Below are 15,928 nucleotides of genomic sequence, written 5' to 3'. Positions count from 1 at the left end.
TATCGGCCCTGGGGCCTATACAAGCCTAGCCATAACAATTCCCTGGTTATTTCTTCCCACAATATTTACTTCCCTGGACCCCTGTCTAGCAGGGCAACTGACATGATCCCAAGGGTGAATTTCCTATCTCCCATCCAATCATCAAGGTTCCTTTTGAAGAGGGCCAAGGAAGCGCTCTGCTTAACATGTATGGGCAGTCTATTCCAGAGTATGGGGAGTCTCTGGGTCAGGAACCTATCCCACCAGCATGTTTTGTTCATTGTGATGACAAGATTTAGTTCCCTGGAGCGTGTGGCTCTGAGGGATTGGGATTTCTTTAAGTGGAGCATGTCCAACAGCTCAGGGTTTAACATGGCCTTGTATGTTAAGCAGAGATCGCCTCTGAATAGATGATATGCCACAGAGTATAGCTGGAGGATTTTTAGACGGTCAGCATAGGTCATCTGCTTTAGTGCTGTGATTCTTTTAGTGAGGTATTTCTGTGGCCTTTCCAGCTGTTGCAGATGTCTTGTGAGGTATATACCAAATGGGGCGTTGTACTCTATAATGGGTCTAATGAGGGATGAGTACAGTGAGATAATGACCTCCTTTTTTTCTGGATGAAAAGCCCTTAGTGATGAGGTATGCCACATAGAAGGATTTCCTTACTGTTGTGGCGATGTGGTTATCGAAGGTGAGACCACTGCCCACCTGTGTCCCTAAGTCTCTCATCACACTTTCGGTGTTTAGTGTACTGCAGCTGTGTGGTAATTCACGGGTACATGTTTTTTCCCAAAGGAGATAACTATACATTTCTTGGCATTAAGCTTGAGCCCATGGCTCTGGTACCAAGCATCTGTTTCTGTAAGCCCCTTTTGTAGAATATCCACATCATTTGGGGATTGAATAATGGCTCCCAGTTTGGAGTCATCTTCCAGCTTTGTTAGCCAGAGTTCCTTAGTGTTGACCTGTACTTCAAAGAAGTAGATGCCAAACAAGAGCGGCCCCAGGACTGAACCCTGAGGTACTCCACTTGTCAGTTGTCTGGAGCTGGATTTGGAGTAGGCTACTTTTACAGTCTGGGTTCTGTCAGTAAGCCAGTTGGCAACCCATTGAGTGATGTAGGGATTTATGCCTGTATTTCCTTTTTAATGTAGTCAAATATAATTTCCGACTTTCATTACTGAATGCTACTCAAGTCTTTTGAGTTCTCTCATCTGTTTAGCAGCTGCATAATCAATGACCAAAGATGTGTAAGCAGGGTATTGTTCTTACTATACTGCACTGGTAAGTTATGGCATCATCCCAGCTAATGTGTGACTAAAATGCACAGGCTGACTGATCTTAAATTGTATGTGGTTGTGGAATCCAGTCTGTATATACACACTTGCGCATGTACCACAAGTATTATGATTGCAAGCTGTTTTAGAAGTTGGTTTTCAGTTTCAGTTTGTGTCTGTTCATTCTGTCAGTGAGTGTGTCAACAACCAATGTATTTCCTTTTTATCTGAAAGTTCCAGCAATGATTACATCTCACCCCAACACTACCATGGCCATCAAAGGGCAGACAAAGGAGCTAAGCTGCACCGCTCGAGGGCAACATCCCATCATCATTCGTTGGGAAAAGGGTGACACTGTCATCGACCCTGATAGGAACATGAGGTATTCCATCACTACCAAGGACATTGGTGATGAAGTCATCTCCACCCTCAAGGTAAGAAAAGGTCATTTAATAATTAACTCATAAAGGAATTTTATTAGCTGTGTCATATAAGGGTCCAAAAACTAAAATATAAACAAATAAGCTGAAAAGGACAAGACATGAATGTTGTGGTGGTACTTGTACTTACAGCTTAAGTGTGGCACTGAGTTCTTGTTTACTGAAAAACAAGCTGATGACTGACAGTGCTCCATTCTTGTCCTTACAGTTGAAGCCAGCAGCTCGTGGGGATTCTGTATTCTTCTCTTGCCATGCTATTAACTCGTATGGAGAGGACAGAGGACTGATCCAGCTCACTGTTCAAGGTATGGTCTCTAATTGGTTCAGGGAATTATTATACTGTAATGTTGCCATTTGTATTTATCTCAACATATGGAACACATGAGCTGTAGATCTGACAGCATTTTCCACCCCCCCCCCAACACACACACACCTACACACACACACACACACACACACACACACACACACACACACACACACACACACACACACACACACAATGAGCAGAACTTAACTTGGGTGCAGTAAGGAGTTGAGCATGTATTAAAAAGGTTGCGGTTAAAAAAATATTCTTGATAACAACTCCAGAGTTCAAAACCTTTTAACAGGATGACATAGGCAACTGAAAGCAGACAGTGTTGTCACAAAACTTAGGCAGACTGTGACTTAAAAAATAACCAGAGATCCTATCAAAATATTAGAGATGTTTCATACATGTTATCAAAATCTGTATAAAACAGAGGAATATGGAAATGAAGAAAAGGCGCACATGGAAATATTTATGGAAGTCATAATTATGCCAAGGTTAGAGGAAGATGAGGATCAACAATTAATAGCTAAGATACAATGACATGAAATAAAAACAGTGATGTATAATCAAACAAGGAAGTCTACAGGAATAGACAGCATTTCTGTGAAAGATTGAAAGCTGGGAGGGAAGAAAGTGCTAAACATCCGGAAGATTTTGCATAACAGTATTTTAAAATGGGGGAGGGGGTACCAGCATCTTTGGAGAAAGCTGTATTGGCTGTAGCTTCATATACAGTAGACCCATTTCAATTTTAAGGCATCCTTATAGATTCATAGGTTCATAGGCAAGTACTAGGCTAGTTGCCCTTGTGGGCCATTTTAAGCATAGCTAATTACCCTTTTGGTGTTTGAGTTAAATTATCTCATTTGGTGTTAGATTGACATTACCCATCCCATGTTTAATAATTATATATTGCCCCTAGTAAGAATAACTGGGATCATACCATAAATAATTTGAGGGGATCCATGCATAGGATAAAGCATTTAGGAGTTGCCTTTGTCCATTGGTAATACAGGAGGCAGTCCTGGAGTAAATATAAATATAAATGTCTACATTAGCTAAGAGAATGGCAAAGATGTTGACAAAATTGATAGATTAAGATCAGTGTGGTTTTGTGGAGGGGGAGCAAACATTCAACAACATTAATAGAACAGTGATAATCCAGAGGGAAGCAGAATGTAAAAAAAATTCTGCTGCTGTTAAATGGTTTTGATTCAGAGAAAGCATTCAGTAGAGCCAGCTGAAAGTTGTACTTGCATTACCTTATAGAGTATTACAAGTAATTAGGAGGATATATGAAGGGTAGGAGGCAGGAATTAAGATTGGAAAGTTCCTCTATGACAAGTTGTGTTTGAACAGAGGAGCAAAGCAAGGGTATCTTCTTTCTCCTTTGTCATTTGTTTTATATTTAGAGTCATTGGCAAAAAAAATAAGAGACTCACAAATTCAACAATATAAATGGTATGGTAATCAAGAAAAGCTAGCTTTGTTTGAAGATTATAATTTGTATTAAAAAAAAAACAAAAAAGGGCATTTTGGTGTTATGGAATGCTTTAAGACAGTTTCAAGTCTTTTTCGAATATAAAATTACCGAAGATAAAATGCAAGCTATAGAGCTGGACTATATAGTCACACATGAATTGGTTCAGCAATACCTACATTTATGGGCACATGATAAGACGAAAGTATTTAGGTGTAGTAATTAAAAATTATTCTTATGTGGCAGTTAAGGATATATGGGAAGAGACTAAAAATATAATACAAAAATTCATAAACTGGAAGCTTATGATTATGGATGTAGATAGTAAAATACATGCAGTGAAATGTTTTTAGACCCTTTATTTTTATGTATGGGTCAGGCGTATGTTATCAGTTATAGGAGAAATTGTGGGCAACTATTAATAAAGAGTTGAAGGAATCTTTTAGGGAGGGAAAGTAGACAAGAGTCAAGTGGAATAAGCAAATTTTCATCATAGAACAAGGTGGTTTATAAGGCTCATGTACATTTGCCAAATTAATTTTATGTGGTTTAAAAGAACTGCCTTCTGAAAAAAAATATTCTTTTGTTCATTGCTGTATGCTTAATAGTTAAGATGTAGGACAGTTACAGGAAGCCGATTTTAAATTCTCAGTCCCCACACACACACACATCCATATATGCAAAACAGAAACATCTTTGCTTTCTGAGCATCGTGAAGTTAAGTGGTTGTTGGACTGTTTCAATACAGATCAGGTTATAGACTTTGTAAAGTCAGCTATACATGCATCTGCTTTGTAAAACATTGTTTTAGTACTGTGTGTATGCTTAGCTTGTTTCTAGTCAACTAACCAGAGCTTGATTCTTACTCAGTGCAGTGCCAAGTACTGAAATTTAGCTGGAGAAAAATCAGGCTGATTAAGTGGTAGCATAGCTTAGTAGTTAATGCAATGACATACAAATGATCATTATCTTGCTGAACAGTGTGCTGTTGTCCTTCTGAGCTCCATCTGAATACTGTTCCTCACAATGATTTAGATTCATTCGGTTTCACTCACAGGCAGCATTGAGAATAATACCCTCCAAAAGTTGCACTTATGTAATATGGAACAGCACACTACCGTAAATCCCTGATATCTTACATGATCCAGTCCATCCTTTTCAACCTCAGGACTGGTTAGTCGCAGGCAGCAGTTGCTCAACACCTTTAGGACTCTCCCAGGTCCTAAAACCTTGAGCATCCATAGTGTATCTTATTTCTCATTTGCAAAGATTATTTGCTCAGTTTTAGAGCTGCACTGACAAATCCTCCCAGGCTCATTTATTTATTTAACATTTGTTTACTGGGAAAGTCCGACTTGGAACAAAGCCAGTTTTCAGCGGCAGCCTGGTAATTTAACAGTGCTTTGGTTGCTTTTTTTTTAAAGAAGAGAAGCAGATTAAAGTCTATTTCTTTTACTTACAGGTCAGGTATTTTTCCCCATTTATAGACATTGGTTTATAGTTTAGCTGTAGTATGTAGTCAGTTAATAGTTGAGAATTAGTCCTCTCAGTTCAGTCACCATATCATTAATTGGCAGCTCAGTTCTTTTTAGCCAGATTATTTCATTTTTGGATTTGTTTGGCAATTAATATTGTGGTTATTTGGTTGTGTTTTGCTACATGCCTATGTTTTAAATATGGAAAAGGCATCTTGATTCCAAAATTGTTGCAGTTGAAGGAACAAGATTCCCGCTGAGGACACATACATGTTTTGAGCTGTGCTCCTCAGTGTTACGGAAAAATATATTGTCTCATGATTATTCTTCAGAAAATGCATATTAACTTGCTGTGTCTTCACAAATGAATGAAATAAAATGTTTATAATGGAATGCATTAATTTGAGTGTCCACAATTACCTCAAACGGGTGTAACGCCAAGTTGGAATGTCGAATTTCACAGTGGCGAACGGTCGGAATGTCATACAAAACACCGAATGTGACATTTCTGACTGTTCTACCACCTAAACAAGTGCTACCATGGGTCAAAAGGGGGGTATTTTGCATTTCGTATAAATTGTATTCGAAAATAGGAGATTTTGCTCCACTGCTTTCGAACATTTTCCGGTCGGCCATGCACCGGCCGGTCAAATGAATGTGTACCATTTATAATATGTTTTATGTTAAAAACATAATGTCATATGGATGCATGATTATGCAAAATATAGTTTCACATAAGTTGTAGCTTTATATTTCAGGTGCCTTACAACTGCATTCTCTTTATTAGCAAATTGTAATATACTGACAGGTAACTGAAGGCAAAGTAAGTGCTGAAGGAGTTAAGGGATGTTACTATGTTTAAGAGTCTGATTTCAAAATGTTAATAAAGAAAAGAAAGAAAAACAAAGTATCAGGAATCTTTGTAAGCTCTGGCCGTCTCAGGCTGGGGGATGAGTCTTAGGGATGTCTGTAAAGATAGTGTACTGGTTGTAAATAATACAAGGTCAAAAGACAGATTGTTAGGCCAGGCGGTCTGTGTTTTAAAAAGGCATATTTGTCAAGTGTTCATGTAAAGCTCTAAGCGAGAAGCACAAAGGCACAAATTATTTTAAAATTGTGTGATTTGTTAAAAACTATGTTACATCAGAATTCTGCATGCATGAAATTGATAAGAAATTGCATAAAATATGAAGATTTTCTTTCTTTTGGGAGACTGATCCTGATCTAAACTTTTGTGAAGGCAGTCTTCTAGCGCTGTTTATAGAATAAACCAGTACATTGCACATCCTGAAGCGTTATTCTTGACTCAGGACTAAAAAGGTAAAACCTCTTTGTTATTTATTTGTTTACTTTATCATCAGTAACCATTTGAAATGTCAGGACCTGCTACAGTGAGTCCTGAAATATGGAGACTGAATGGCCAAAAGGTTGGACTTATATACAAAGTCCGAAATGCCATATCTTAGAATATTCTCTTTTCTCAGAAGTATGGTGATCTCGGAGTTGGTATATATAAGTTCAGTGCTACGGGGGACAAAAAGAAGTTTAAAGGAGAAGAGCAATTTTTGAAATTCAGTCTTCTCCTATGTTTTTGGTCTTCTTTTTTTTTTTGGCCTATCAGCACTTGGCATTTCGCATGCTGACATTTCAAATTCAATGGGAAGCAGTGTTCCTCTGGGTTGAGCATTGTGATACCATGTGTGTCATATGTAAAAAGTTTGTTTCGAGGACTTTACAGGAAAGGAGAAAAAAGATTTTGAAGAGTGTTGCCTTCTGATCCCACTGGATTTAAACCTTGGAAGGAAAAGGAAAAAAAATAAAAGAAGGACATGTGCAGATGAGCTGGTTTCAAGGTGTAAGGCAGGTCTTCCCTTCTTATGGTTAAAGTTCCATGGATTGAGGTCTCTTACTTCTAGGTCATTTTCCAGTCATCTACATAGGGTCAGGCAGATGTCGTCTTAGCTGGAGGAATATGCAATTACTGACCTTGCACTAGAAAGAACAATTTTTCATCTGAGAAGGAACTATCTCTTCACTTGGAGTTGTGACCTTCTTCTTCACTGTCAGTTCATTCTTTCAGGTCTGCTTGTAGACCATCACTCCATTTTGCCGGGAAGAAGTTGATGAGGGCACTGGTTAAAGTACAGCTCAGGATGAATTTCCTCTCCTTCCCCTCTATTTCCAGGGTAGCAAGAGAAAGACCCTAATTTCTACTCTTTCCCCATGGCCTGTCTCAAAGTCCAGCCGTTTCAGAGTCATTTGCACTACTGCAGCTTCCTTTGTCAGCACTGATGCCAACTTTTAAAACAGTGTAAACAAACCTCTTAACTGTACAGATTTTTGCAGAATGTTCAGATTTTCGCCTGTAATTTTTGGTCCATTTTTCATAACATTGTGAGTTTCTGGCAAATCAGTGGCAAATCATTAAAGACTGAAGTTAGAAAATAATGACAAACATTTGAGTTTCAGACTTCATACACTTCAGAAAATTCATGCTAATGCAAAACCTGTTATTCTATCAACTTTCTAAGTCTGTAAGAACAATATTTAAAAATTGCCACTGTTTTTGTGACTTTGCTCCACTTTTATATGTGGATTTGTCCAGATTTCTTGCTTTAAGAGATTGAGAGTTGTGAGTGTAAATGATCTCTTCTGCATCAGTAACCCCAGTTCTGAGTATTCTAGCTAAATGGTACTAAGACCCAGGTCATCTTCATCAATGATTTGACAGTGAATTCAAAAGCAATACCCCTGGACCATTACTGGTGTCCAACTTGTCTGCATTTGACACCTCTGCACCAAAACTTTCTGTGAAATCAACATTAAGATTAGTGCCAGGAGCTAAGGTAGCTTCTTTGACATAAACTGTTTTGGCACCAATATTGAGGAGTCTAAGTCTACCAGCTTTCATGGTACACAGTGTTTTGGTGCCAGTGGTTCAGGATCATGAAAGGTACAGATGCTACCCAGAGGGTTGAATAAGATTCCCTTGGATTCAGTACTGCCTTTGGCTCCAGCTATGGATGCCCCTCAGTCCAGTGCTTTAATCCAAACATCTACTCTCCCTGCCCATAGAGGGAAGCAAGCAGAAGGCCACTCCATGAACAAATCTGAGCTTTGCAGTGCAGATTCCTCCTGTTTATCTGTGACCACTTCACCTTTCTGTTCATAAAATGAATAGGTGAAAAGGAAATAGCTGGACCCAGATACATGACCTAGATGGGGGGATGGAGACCCCCCACAATGACCACAATTCTTAGGGTTGATGAGACAGTGGGGCAGGCATCATGGCCAGCTGACCCAGTCTCCCTGAATGAATAAATTCTGAAGGAGGCTTTTTGCTCCATCAACCTCCTGAATTATTCCTCCTGCAGATAGTTTGTTTTCCCTGCACATGCAGAGAGCTTGGTAAGAGCCAGATATGATAGCACCTGTGACTATCAGGGCAGACAAGATCTTCTGGCCCATCAAAGATCACAACTGCTGGAGTAAGGTGTCCTTATATAATTCAACTATAGAGGCCACTGAACTTTCCAAAGACAACCCTGCAGTTCACCACCAAGGATCTTGGACACAGGACTTTGGAAAACATGTGTACACATCAAGGATCTTCTCTGTCAAGGATTCAAATTACCTGATGCATATGAATATGTTTCAGCATGATCTATCCAAGAAAGTATTAGATATTCTTAACAAGTTGCCCTATGGGAACTTAGAGATAAAATTAGTTTTGCAGGTGACACCAATGTGAGCAACCCCTCCATGAGGCTGCTACAGTTGCAGTAGATGGAGTAGCAAAAACAGCTGGATTGGACATAACCATATGCCACCACTTCTGGTTTACATGCTGAAATTATATGAACAGGTTTAAGGCATTATTCATCAATGTCCCTTCTGATGAATCAGTCTTGTTTGGACATCAGGAAAAGGAAAACCTGAAGAAAAAACAAGTAGGATGCCAAAATGGTCACTGCTTTTGGAATGTTGTTCTCTTTTTCTCAAAAAAATACAAAAATAAATTTCAAGCAATCAGAAGAATGTGTGGAACCTGTATTTTAAAAAAAATAGCCAGTGGATTCCTTGTGAGCAATGTTCTAGCTGGAAACAATGCAGAGTTTTAAGAGCTGGCATTGACTCTGATGCAGAGGTGGTCCTTAAAATCAGAAATCTCCCGGCCTCCCACTGAGGAGTGGTCGTAGAATATCTAAGGATTTGCTGGACTGTCCCTTACTGGAGGAATTCAGGGCTTGGCTCTCCCTTTGTCTTCCTGCAAGCCTGACCATCACACTGAACAAACAAAGAGAGACATCCAGGAGATCCTGCCATATCAGAGAGCATCCAGATTTTTTTTCATAGTTCTTTATGGTGGCCAAGATGACAAATGACTTTGTATCCATAGTACATCAAAGCAAACTAAATCAATACCTAAGAAAAATTAAGTTTTAGATGGCCACTGTACAGTTGGTCCTCCCATGTTTGTGGGAGGGAGACCAGATGTGCTGTTTAGATCTGTAGGATTATTATTTCTCATCAAGATAGCCAGAAAGTCCAGGAGATTCCTACTTCTCAAGGGCAGAGATCAGTCACTATCAGTTCTGAACCCTTCCATTTGATCTCACCACAACCCCACTGTGTATTCACTAAATGCATTGTGGCTGTAGCAGCCATTTCTGTCTGAAGGCCATTCAGTTCTTCCCTTATTTGGATGATTGATTTCTGACAGCCACTATAAGGAAGTCATTGATCAGAGCAAGGAATAACTTACTCCATCTGTTCACTAACTTGGGAAAATCCTTGAACTCTGAAAAATCACAAAGTTTATCGTTTGCCACCTGGGCATGAAGACTTTAGTGGTTAGTCTACCACCAGGCGAAATTGCTGGCATTGAGCCAACCATTCATATTCTTTTGATATTCCCTAAGCTGCAAACTGCTCTAAATCTCAGTGCTTTGGGTCTAATGTACCCTAGTCCAGTGGTGCAGAGGGATAAAAGCCCTGACTGTACCTCAGACAACCTGTGCTCGATTATCAACTAGTAGCATAAGATAGTACAGGGTCTGGACAGGGGAGGATGGGAGTGAGTGGGGAGAGGGAGGCTGCCTAGGCTTATTGCAATAGCAGCATTAAGAGTCTGATGAGCTAAGTGCTGCAAGTGGTATACCGATTGATCGGTAAGTTAGGAATGTGTGGAACTGAGGATGCACCTCTCAAAGGCAACAATTGCAGAGCTAGCAAGGCTACGACTAGATGGCGGGGGTTAGGGGACACTCCCTGGCAGCAATATAATGTTGCACCAGTGTCCTCAATCTCCTCACTGACTTTGGACACAGGACAGTGTAAGCCCAAGAGAGGCTAAGGTGGGATCTGTAGACTCAGCGAATGAGGGAGAGGAACTGTTGGCAGCTAATAGTCAGCTACAGGGAGGTGAGAGAAAGGGAAAAAAGCATTGTTTTAATGACTGCAACAATATTCTTGGTTCCTTTTGTGTGGTTTAGAATCAATGTATTTCACTAGGCACTCGGGGTCCAATGGAATCAAAATTCAGACCCAAAATGTCTGTTCCATTTTGATTATCAAAGATTTGTCAGCAGCTTCTTCTTTGTTTGCTTCAATAAAACAACCTTTCTTATAGCTGTTCATTTATCCTTCCCTCCCCAGTGTGACTGTCATCACAAATGCTTCTGCTGTGGTGTGGGAGGACACTGTATAGGGCAAATAACCTGAGAGACATTGTCATAATAAGAGTCCTACTTGGCACATTAGTGTCAAGAGATGAGGTTGGTCTTTCTAACACTGCATACTTTACAAGACTTTCTTCCTCAGGATGTGATTGCCGTTCACCCCAGCAGCACGGCAATGGTCTGGTATATGAACATACATGGCAGAACACAGTCTTACTCCCTCTGTCAGAAGGCAATGAGGTTATCGGAATCTACCATGTCTGCATACTGCTTTCTCATTGTAGTGCATGTTTGTGTTCAGGCCATCTCTCTGCAGCAGACAAGCTCAACTGATGCTTGCTTAAGCCACATTAGTGGTCCCTGAGCTGTTCAGTGGTAAACATATTTTTCCATTGCTGAGCAAGGCCTTTCTGTGGCATGTTTGAATCCCTGATCAATGCCAGATGCTGCAGCTATTCTTCTCTAACCACCCCCCAATCACACATACCTTGGGGCACTCTGGTCTACTAGTGACCTCCTGCTCATGTTTATGCCTTTTTCCCATTTCCACTCATAATGAATTTCCTAGAGAAAGCAATGATACACAGTGTCATGGTCACTTTCATAACTCACATTTGCTTGTCTTGGTTCTCTCTGCTATGGTATCTCCTGTTAGAGAAGCTCAGACCTCAGAAACTCCTCCTTTCTTATCCATTTGGCAAGTCTCATGCAGACCTGCCATCCCGCAGATTAACAGCATGGTTTCTCCAGTTCCCCGATGGCTATGGTCCCTTTGTTCCTTTGAAAGGTGGTTCATATCTTTACAGCATCCCAGAAAGCCTCCACTAGGAAGGTACAGAAACAAGTGGAATAAGTCTTCTCTGCCTTTGGGCAATGCATCTATGCACTTACCCATACTTAACATGGGTTCCAGCAGTGTTGCAGCTTTTGATCAACAGTTTTGATAAAGGATCCAACTTCTCTACAGTCAGGGTTCACTTGGCAGCTATTTGGAATTTCTATCAGGGTATGAACTCTTTATTGTTAATTTTTTTTAAAGTATGCAATTTATTTTTGAGGGGCATTTTCCTTTTCAGGCTTCCATTCGGAGAATCTGTCTCTCTATGGGATTTGAACTTCATGCTAGAAAAATTGCCTTTGCTTCCATTCAAATCTGCAGTTACAATGGTTCTAATGTTTTTGTCATAGAAGATCATTTCTGGTGGCAGTAACTTTGGCTAGGAAAATTTCTGAGTGTTGTCTTCTAATCCCTCTCATGCTGTACTTAACAAGGATATGGTTTGTTTATGCAGAAATCCAGGCTTTATGCCCAACTAGAATGAAGATTAGCAGTAATCAAACACTCAGTTTCCCCATTTTCTTTTCTCAGTATTTCAGTAGGGAAGAGTATTTGTTCTGTTGAATAGATTTTCATCATTAGCTGATCTTTTGTCTAAGCACTGCAGAAAAGAGGATGTAAAAAAGATGATCAGTTAATTGCTTCCTTCTCTTTAACCAGAGTGAGGCAGAAAGTTTCAAAGGTCAGCCTGTCCACGTGGCTATCAGACTGCATTATTTTTTGCTCTCCAAAATACAACACAACTGTACTAAGCAAACCTGAAACACATTCTACTAGAGATATAGCCACTTCAGTTTTTTTTCCACAAATTCATCAGTTACTATCTGTGTGGCTGCAACATGGGCTTTACTGCACGTTTTGTACAAGCCAGTGCATTTCTTTGTGCCGGTCCCAAGCCCAGATAAATGGGGAGGGTTGTGTCAGGAAGGGCATCCGGTGTAAAATTATGCCAAATCATACATGCGGACAACAGTACAGATATACATACCGGATCAGTCGAGGCCCTGCTTAACAACGACCGCCACCAGTACTGTTGGCCAGCAGGGTGCTGGCAGAAATTGGGCTACTGTTGGCCTAAGGAGGAGAAGAGGGGGAAGGCATGCCTGAAGGCAGATAAAGACTAGGACTGTGGTAGTGAGGTTCAGAACTTTGAATGTTGGCAGTATGACTGATATAGGGAGAGAGCTAGCTGATATGATGGACAGAACGAAGGTTGGTATAATGTGTGTGCAAGAGACCAGATGGAAGGGGAGCAAGGCTAGGTGTATCGGAGGCGAGTTCAAATTGTTTTTATCATGGTGTGGATGGGAGGAGAAGTGGTGTAGGGGTTATCCTGAAGGAACAGTATGCTAAGAGTGTTTTGGAGGTGAAAAGAGTGTCAGATAGAGTGATGTTTATGAAGCATGGGAAATTGATGGTGTAATGATGAATGTTGTTAGTGCATATGCTCCACAAGTTGGGTGTGCGATGGATGAGAAAGAAAAATTTTAGAGTGAGTTGGATGAAGTGGTGATGACTGCACCCAAGGGTGAGATAGTGGTGATTGGAGCAAATTTCAATGGGCATGTTGGTGAAGGGAACAGAGGGGATGAGGGAGTGATGGGTAGATATGGTGTTAAGCAAAGGAATGCTGAAGGTCAGATGGTAGTGGATTTTGTGAAAAGGATGGACGTGGCTGTGGTGAATACGTATTTTAACAAGAGGGAGGAGCATAGGGTGACATACAAGAGTGGAGGGAGATGCACACAGGTGGATTATATCTTAATGTAGAAGGGCCAGTCTGAAGGAGATTGGAGACTGTAAAGTGGTGGCAGGGTAAAGTGTAGTTAGGCAACATAGGATGGTGGTTTGTAGGATGACATTGGTGATCAAGAAGAGGAGGAGGAGTGCGAGGGCAACACCAAGGGTCAAATGGAAGAAATTGAAAAAGGGTAATTGTGAGGTGGAGTTCAGGGAAGAGTTAAGACAGGCTCTGGGTAGCAGTGAACAATTACCGAATAGCTGGGTAACTAAAGCAGAGCTAGTAAGGGAAATGTCTAGAAAGGTGCTTGGTGTGACATCTGGAAAGAGGAAGGAGGACAAGGAGACCTGGTGGTGGAATGAGGACGTACAGGAGAGTATACAATGAAAGAGGTTGGCGAAGAAGAAGTGGGATTGTCAGAGAGATGAAGAAAGTAGATAGGAGTATAAGGAGATGAGGTGCATGGCAAAGAGAAAGGTGGCAAAGGTTAAGGATAAAGCGTATGAAGAATTGTATGAAAGGTTGTACACTAAGGAGGGAGAAAAAGACCTGTACCGATTGGCTAGACAGAGTGACCGAGCTAGTAAAGATGTGCAGCATGTAAGGATGATAAAGGATAATGAGGGAAACGTACTCACAAGTGAGGAGAGTGTGTTGAGCAGATGGAAAGAGTACTTTGAAGGGCTGATGAATGAAGAGAATGAGAGGGAGAGAAGGTTGGATGATGTGCGGATAGTGAATCATGAAGTGCAGTGGATTAGCAAGGAGGAAGTAAGGATAGCTATGAAGAGGATGAAGAATGGAAAGGCTGTTGGTCCAGATGACATATCTATGGAAGCATGGAGGTGTTGAAGTGAAGTGGCAGTGGAGTTTTTAACTAGATTGTTTAATGAAATCTTGGAAAGTGTGAGGATGCCTGAGGAATGCAGAAAAAGTGTTTTGGTACCGATTTTACAGAATAAGGGTGATGTGCAGAGCTGTAGTAACTACAGAGGGATTAAATTGATCAGTCACAGCATGAAGTTATGGGACAGAGTAGTGGAAGCTAGGTTAAGAAGGGAGGTGATGATTAGTGATCAGCAGTATGGTTTCATGCCAGGAAAGAGCACTACAGATACGATGTTTGCTCTGAGAGTGTTGATGGACAAGTACAGAGGAGGTCAGAAGGAGTTGCATTGTGTCTTTGTAGACTTAGAGAAAGCATATGACAGGGTGCCTAGAGAGGAGTTGTGGTATTGTATGAGGAAGTCGGGAGTGTCAGAGAAGTATGTAAGAGTGGTACAGGATATGTACGAGGGTAGTGTGACAGCAGTGAGGTCTGCAGTGGGAGAGACAGATGCATTTAAGGTGGTGGTGGGATTACATCAAGGATCAGCTCTGGGCCCTTTCTTATTTGCAATGGTGATGGACAGGTTGACAGACGAGATCAGACAGGAGTCCCTGTGGACTATGATGTTCGCAGATGACATAGTGATCTGTAGTGAGAGTAGGGAACAGATGGAGGAGACCCTGGAGAGGTGGAGATATGCTCTAGAGAGAAGAGGAATGAAGGTCAGCAGGACTAAGACAGAATATATGTGTTTGAATGAGAGGGAGGATAGAAGAATGGTGAGGATGCAGGGAGTAGAGGTGGCGAAGGCAAATGAGTTTAAATACTTGCGATCAAGAGTTCAGAGTAATGGTGAGTGTTGAAGAGAGGTGAAGAAGAGAGTACAGGCAGGATGGAGTGGGTGGAGAAGAGTGTCAGGAGTGATTTGTGACAGACGAGTACCAGTAAGAGTGAAAGGGAAGGTCTACAAGAGGGTAGTGAGACCAGCTATGTTATATGGGTTGGAGACAGTAGCATTGACAAAAAGGCAGGAGTCAGAGCTGGGCATGGCAGAGCTAAAGATGTTAAGATTTGCACTGGGTGTGACGAGGGTAGCAGGATTAGAAATAAGTATATTAGAGGGTCAGCCCAGGTTGGAAGGTTTGGAGACAAAGCCAGTGAGGCAAGATTTCATTGGTTTGGACATGTGCTGAGGAGGGATGCAGAGTATATTCGGAAAAAGATGCTAAGTATGAAACTGCCAGGTAACAGGAAAAGAGGAAGGCCTAAGATAAGGTTTTGGATGTGGTGAGAGAGGACATGCAGGTGGTTGGTGTGACAGAGCAAGATGCAGAGGACAGGAAGAAATGGAAAAAGATGATCTGCTGTGGCGACCCCTAACGGGAGCAGCCGAAAGAAGAAGAAGTAAACTTGAGGTTTAGGTGGTAGTCTGCCTTAAGGTATACTTTGTGGTATTGTGTCATTAAATCACCTAGGAAGCTGTAGCTGAGGATTCTACCCTGAGGTTAAATTGGATGAAATGGATCATGTAAGATAAAAAAGTTCTGTACTTAGCATAACATTAGATCTTCATGAATCCACATCATCCACTTCAGCAACCCCCACCCACTTTCCACTTACAGTTAAGATTCTTTCCTGAAGAAAGACCTGGAGGAATGGTCCTGTGGCATTTCTTTATCAGTGGGTCCTTGTCATACGTAGGGCAAACTCGAGCTAGAGAGAGGAGGAGAATTGTAGTGAGACCTAGAGGTGGAGTTTGAAAGTGTCAAATAATAATAACCAGTCCTGGATGGCTACGGATCATGAAGATGTAATATGTTGACTGCATAACTTTCATGTCCTTTATACTTCATTGTTCTGGCATCTGTTTAA

The 15,928-nt window shown here is 41.0% G+C and overlaps 1 protein-coding gene across 1 annotated transcript in view; it reads left to right on the top strand.

Annotated features, from left to right (window-relative positions):
* DSCAML1 (DS cell adhesion molecule like 1) overlaps positions 1 to 15,928 on the top strand; it is a 1,743,400-nt gene that overhangs the window by 704,840 nt on the left and 1,022,632 nt on the right. Inside the window, exons 6-7 of the mRNA XM_044080956.1 lie at positions 1,494 to 1,693; positions 1,908 to 2,004. Coding sequence (XP_043936891.1) covers positions 1,494 to 1,693; positions 1,908 to 2,004 — 297 coding nt within the window. The remainder of the gene's footprint in view (positions 1 to 1,493; positions 1,694 to 1,907; positions 2,005 to 15,928) is intronic.

The sequence above is a fragment of the Protopterus annectens genome, chromosome 8.part0 (genome assembly GCF_019279795.1).
Source record: "Protopterus annectens isolate FY-2018-M chromosome 8.part0, PAN1.0, whole genome shotgun sequence".
Taxonomy (NCBI): domain Eukaryota; kingdom Metazoa; phylum Chordata; order Ceratodontiformes; family Protopteridae; genus Protopterus; species Protopterus annectens.
The sequence above is the reverse complement of the archived record's forward strand: the minus strand, read 5'-3'. Positions and strand labels throughout refer to the sequence as shown.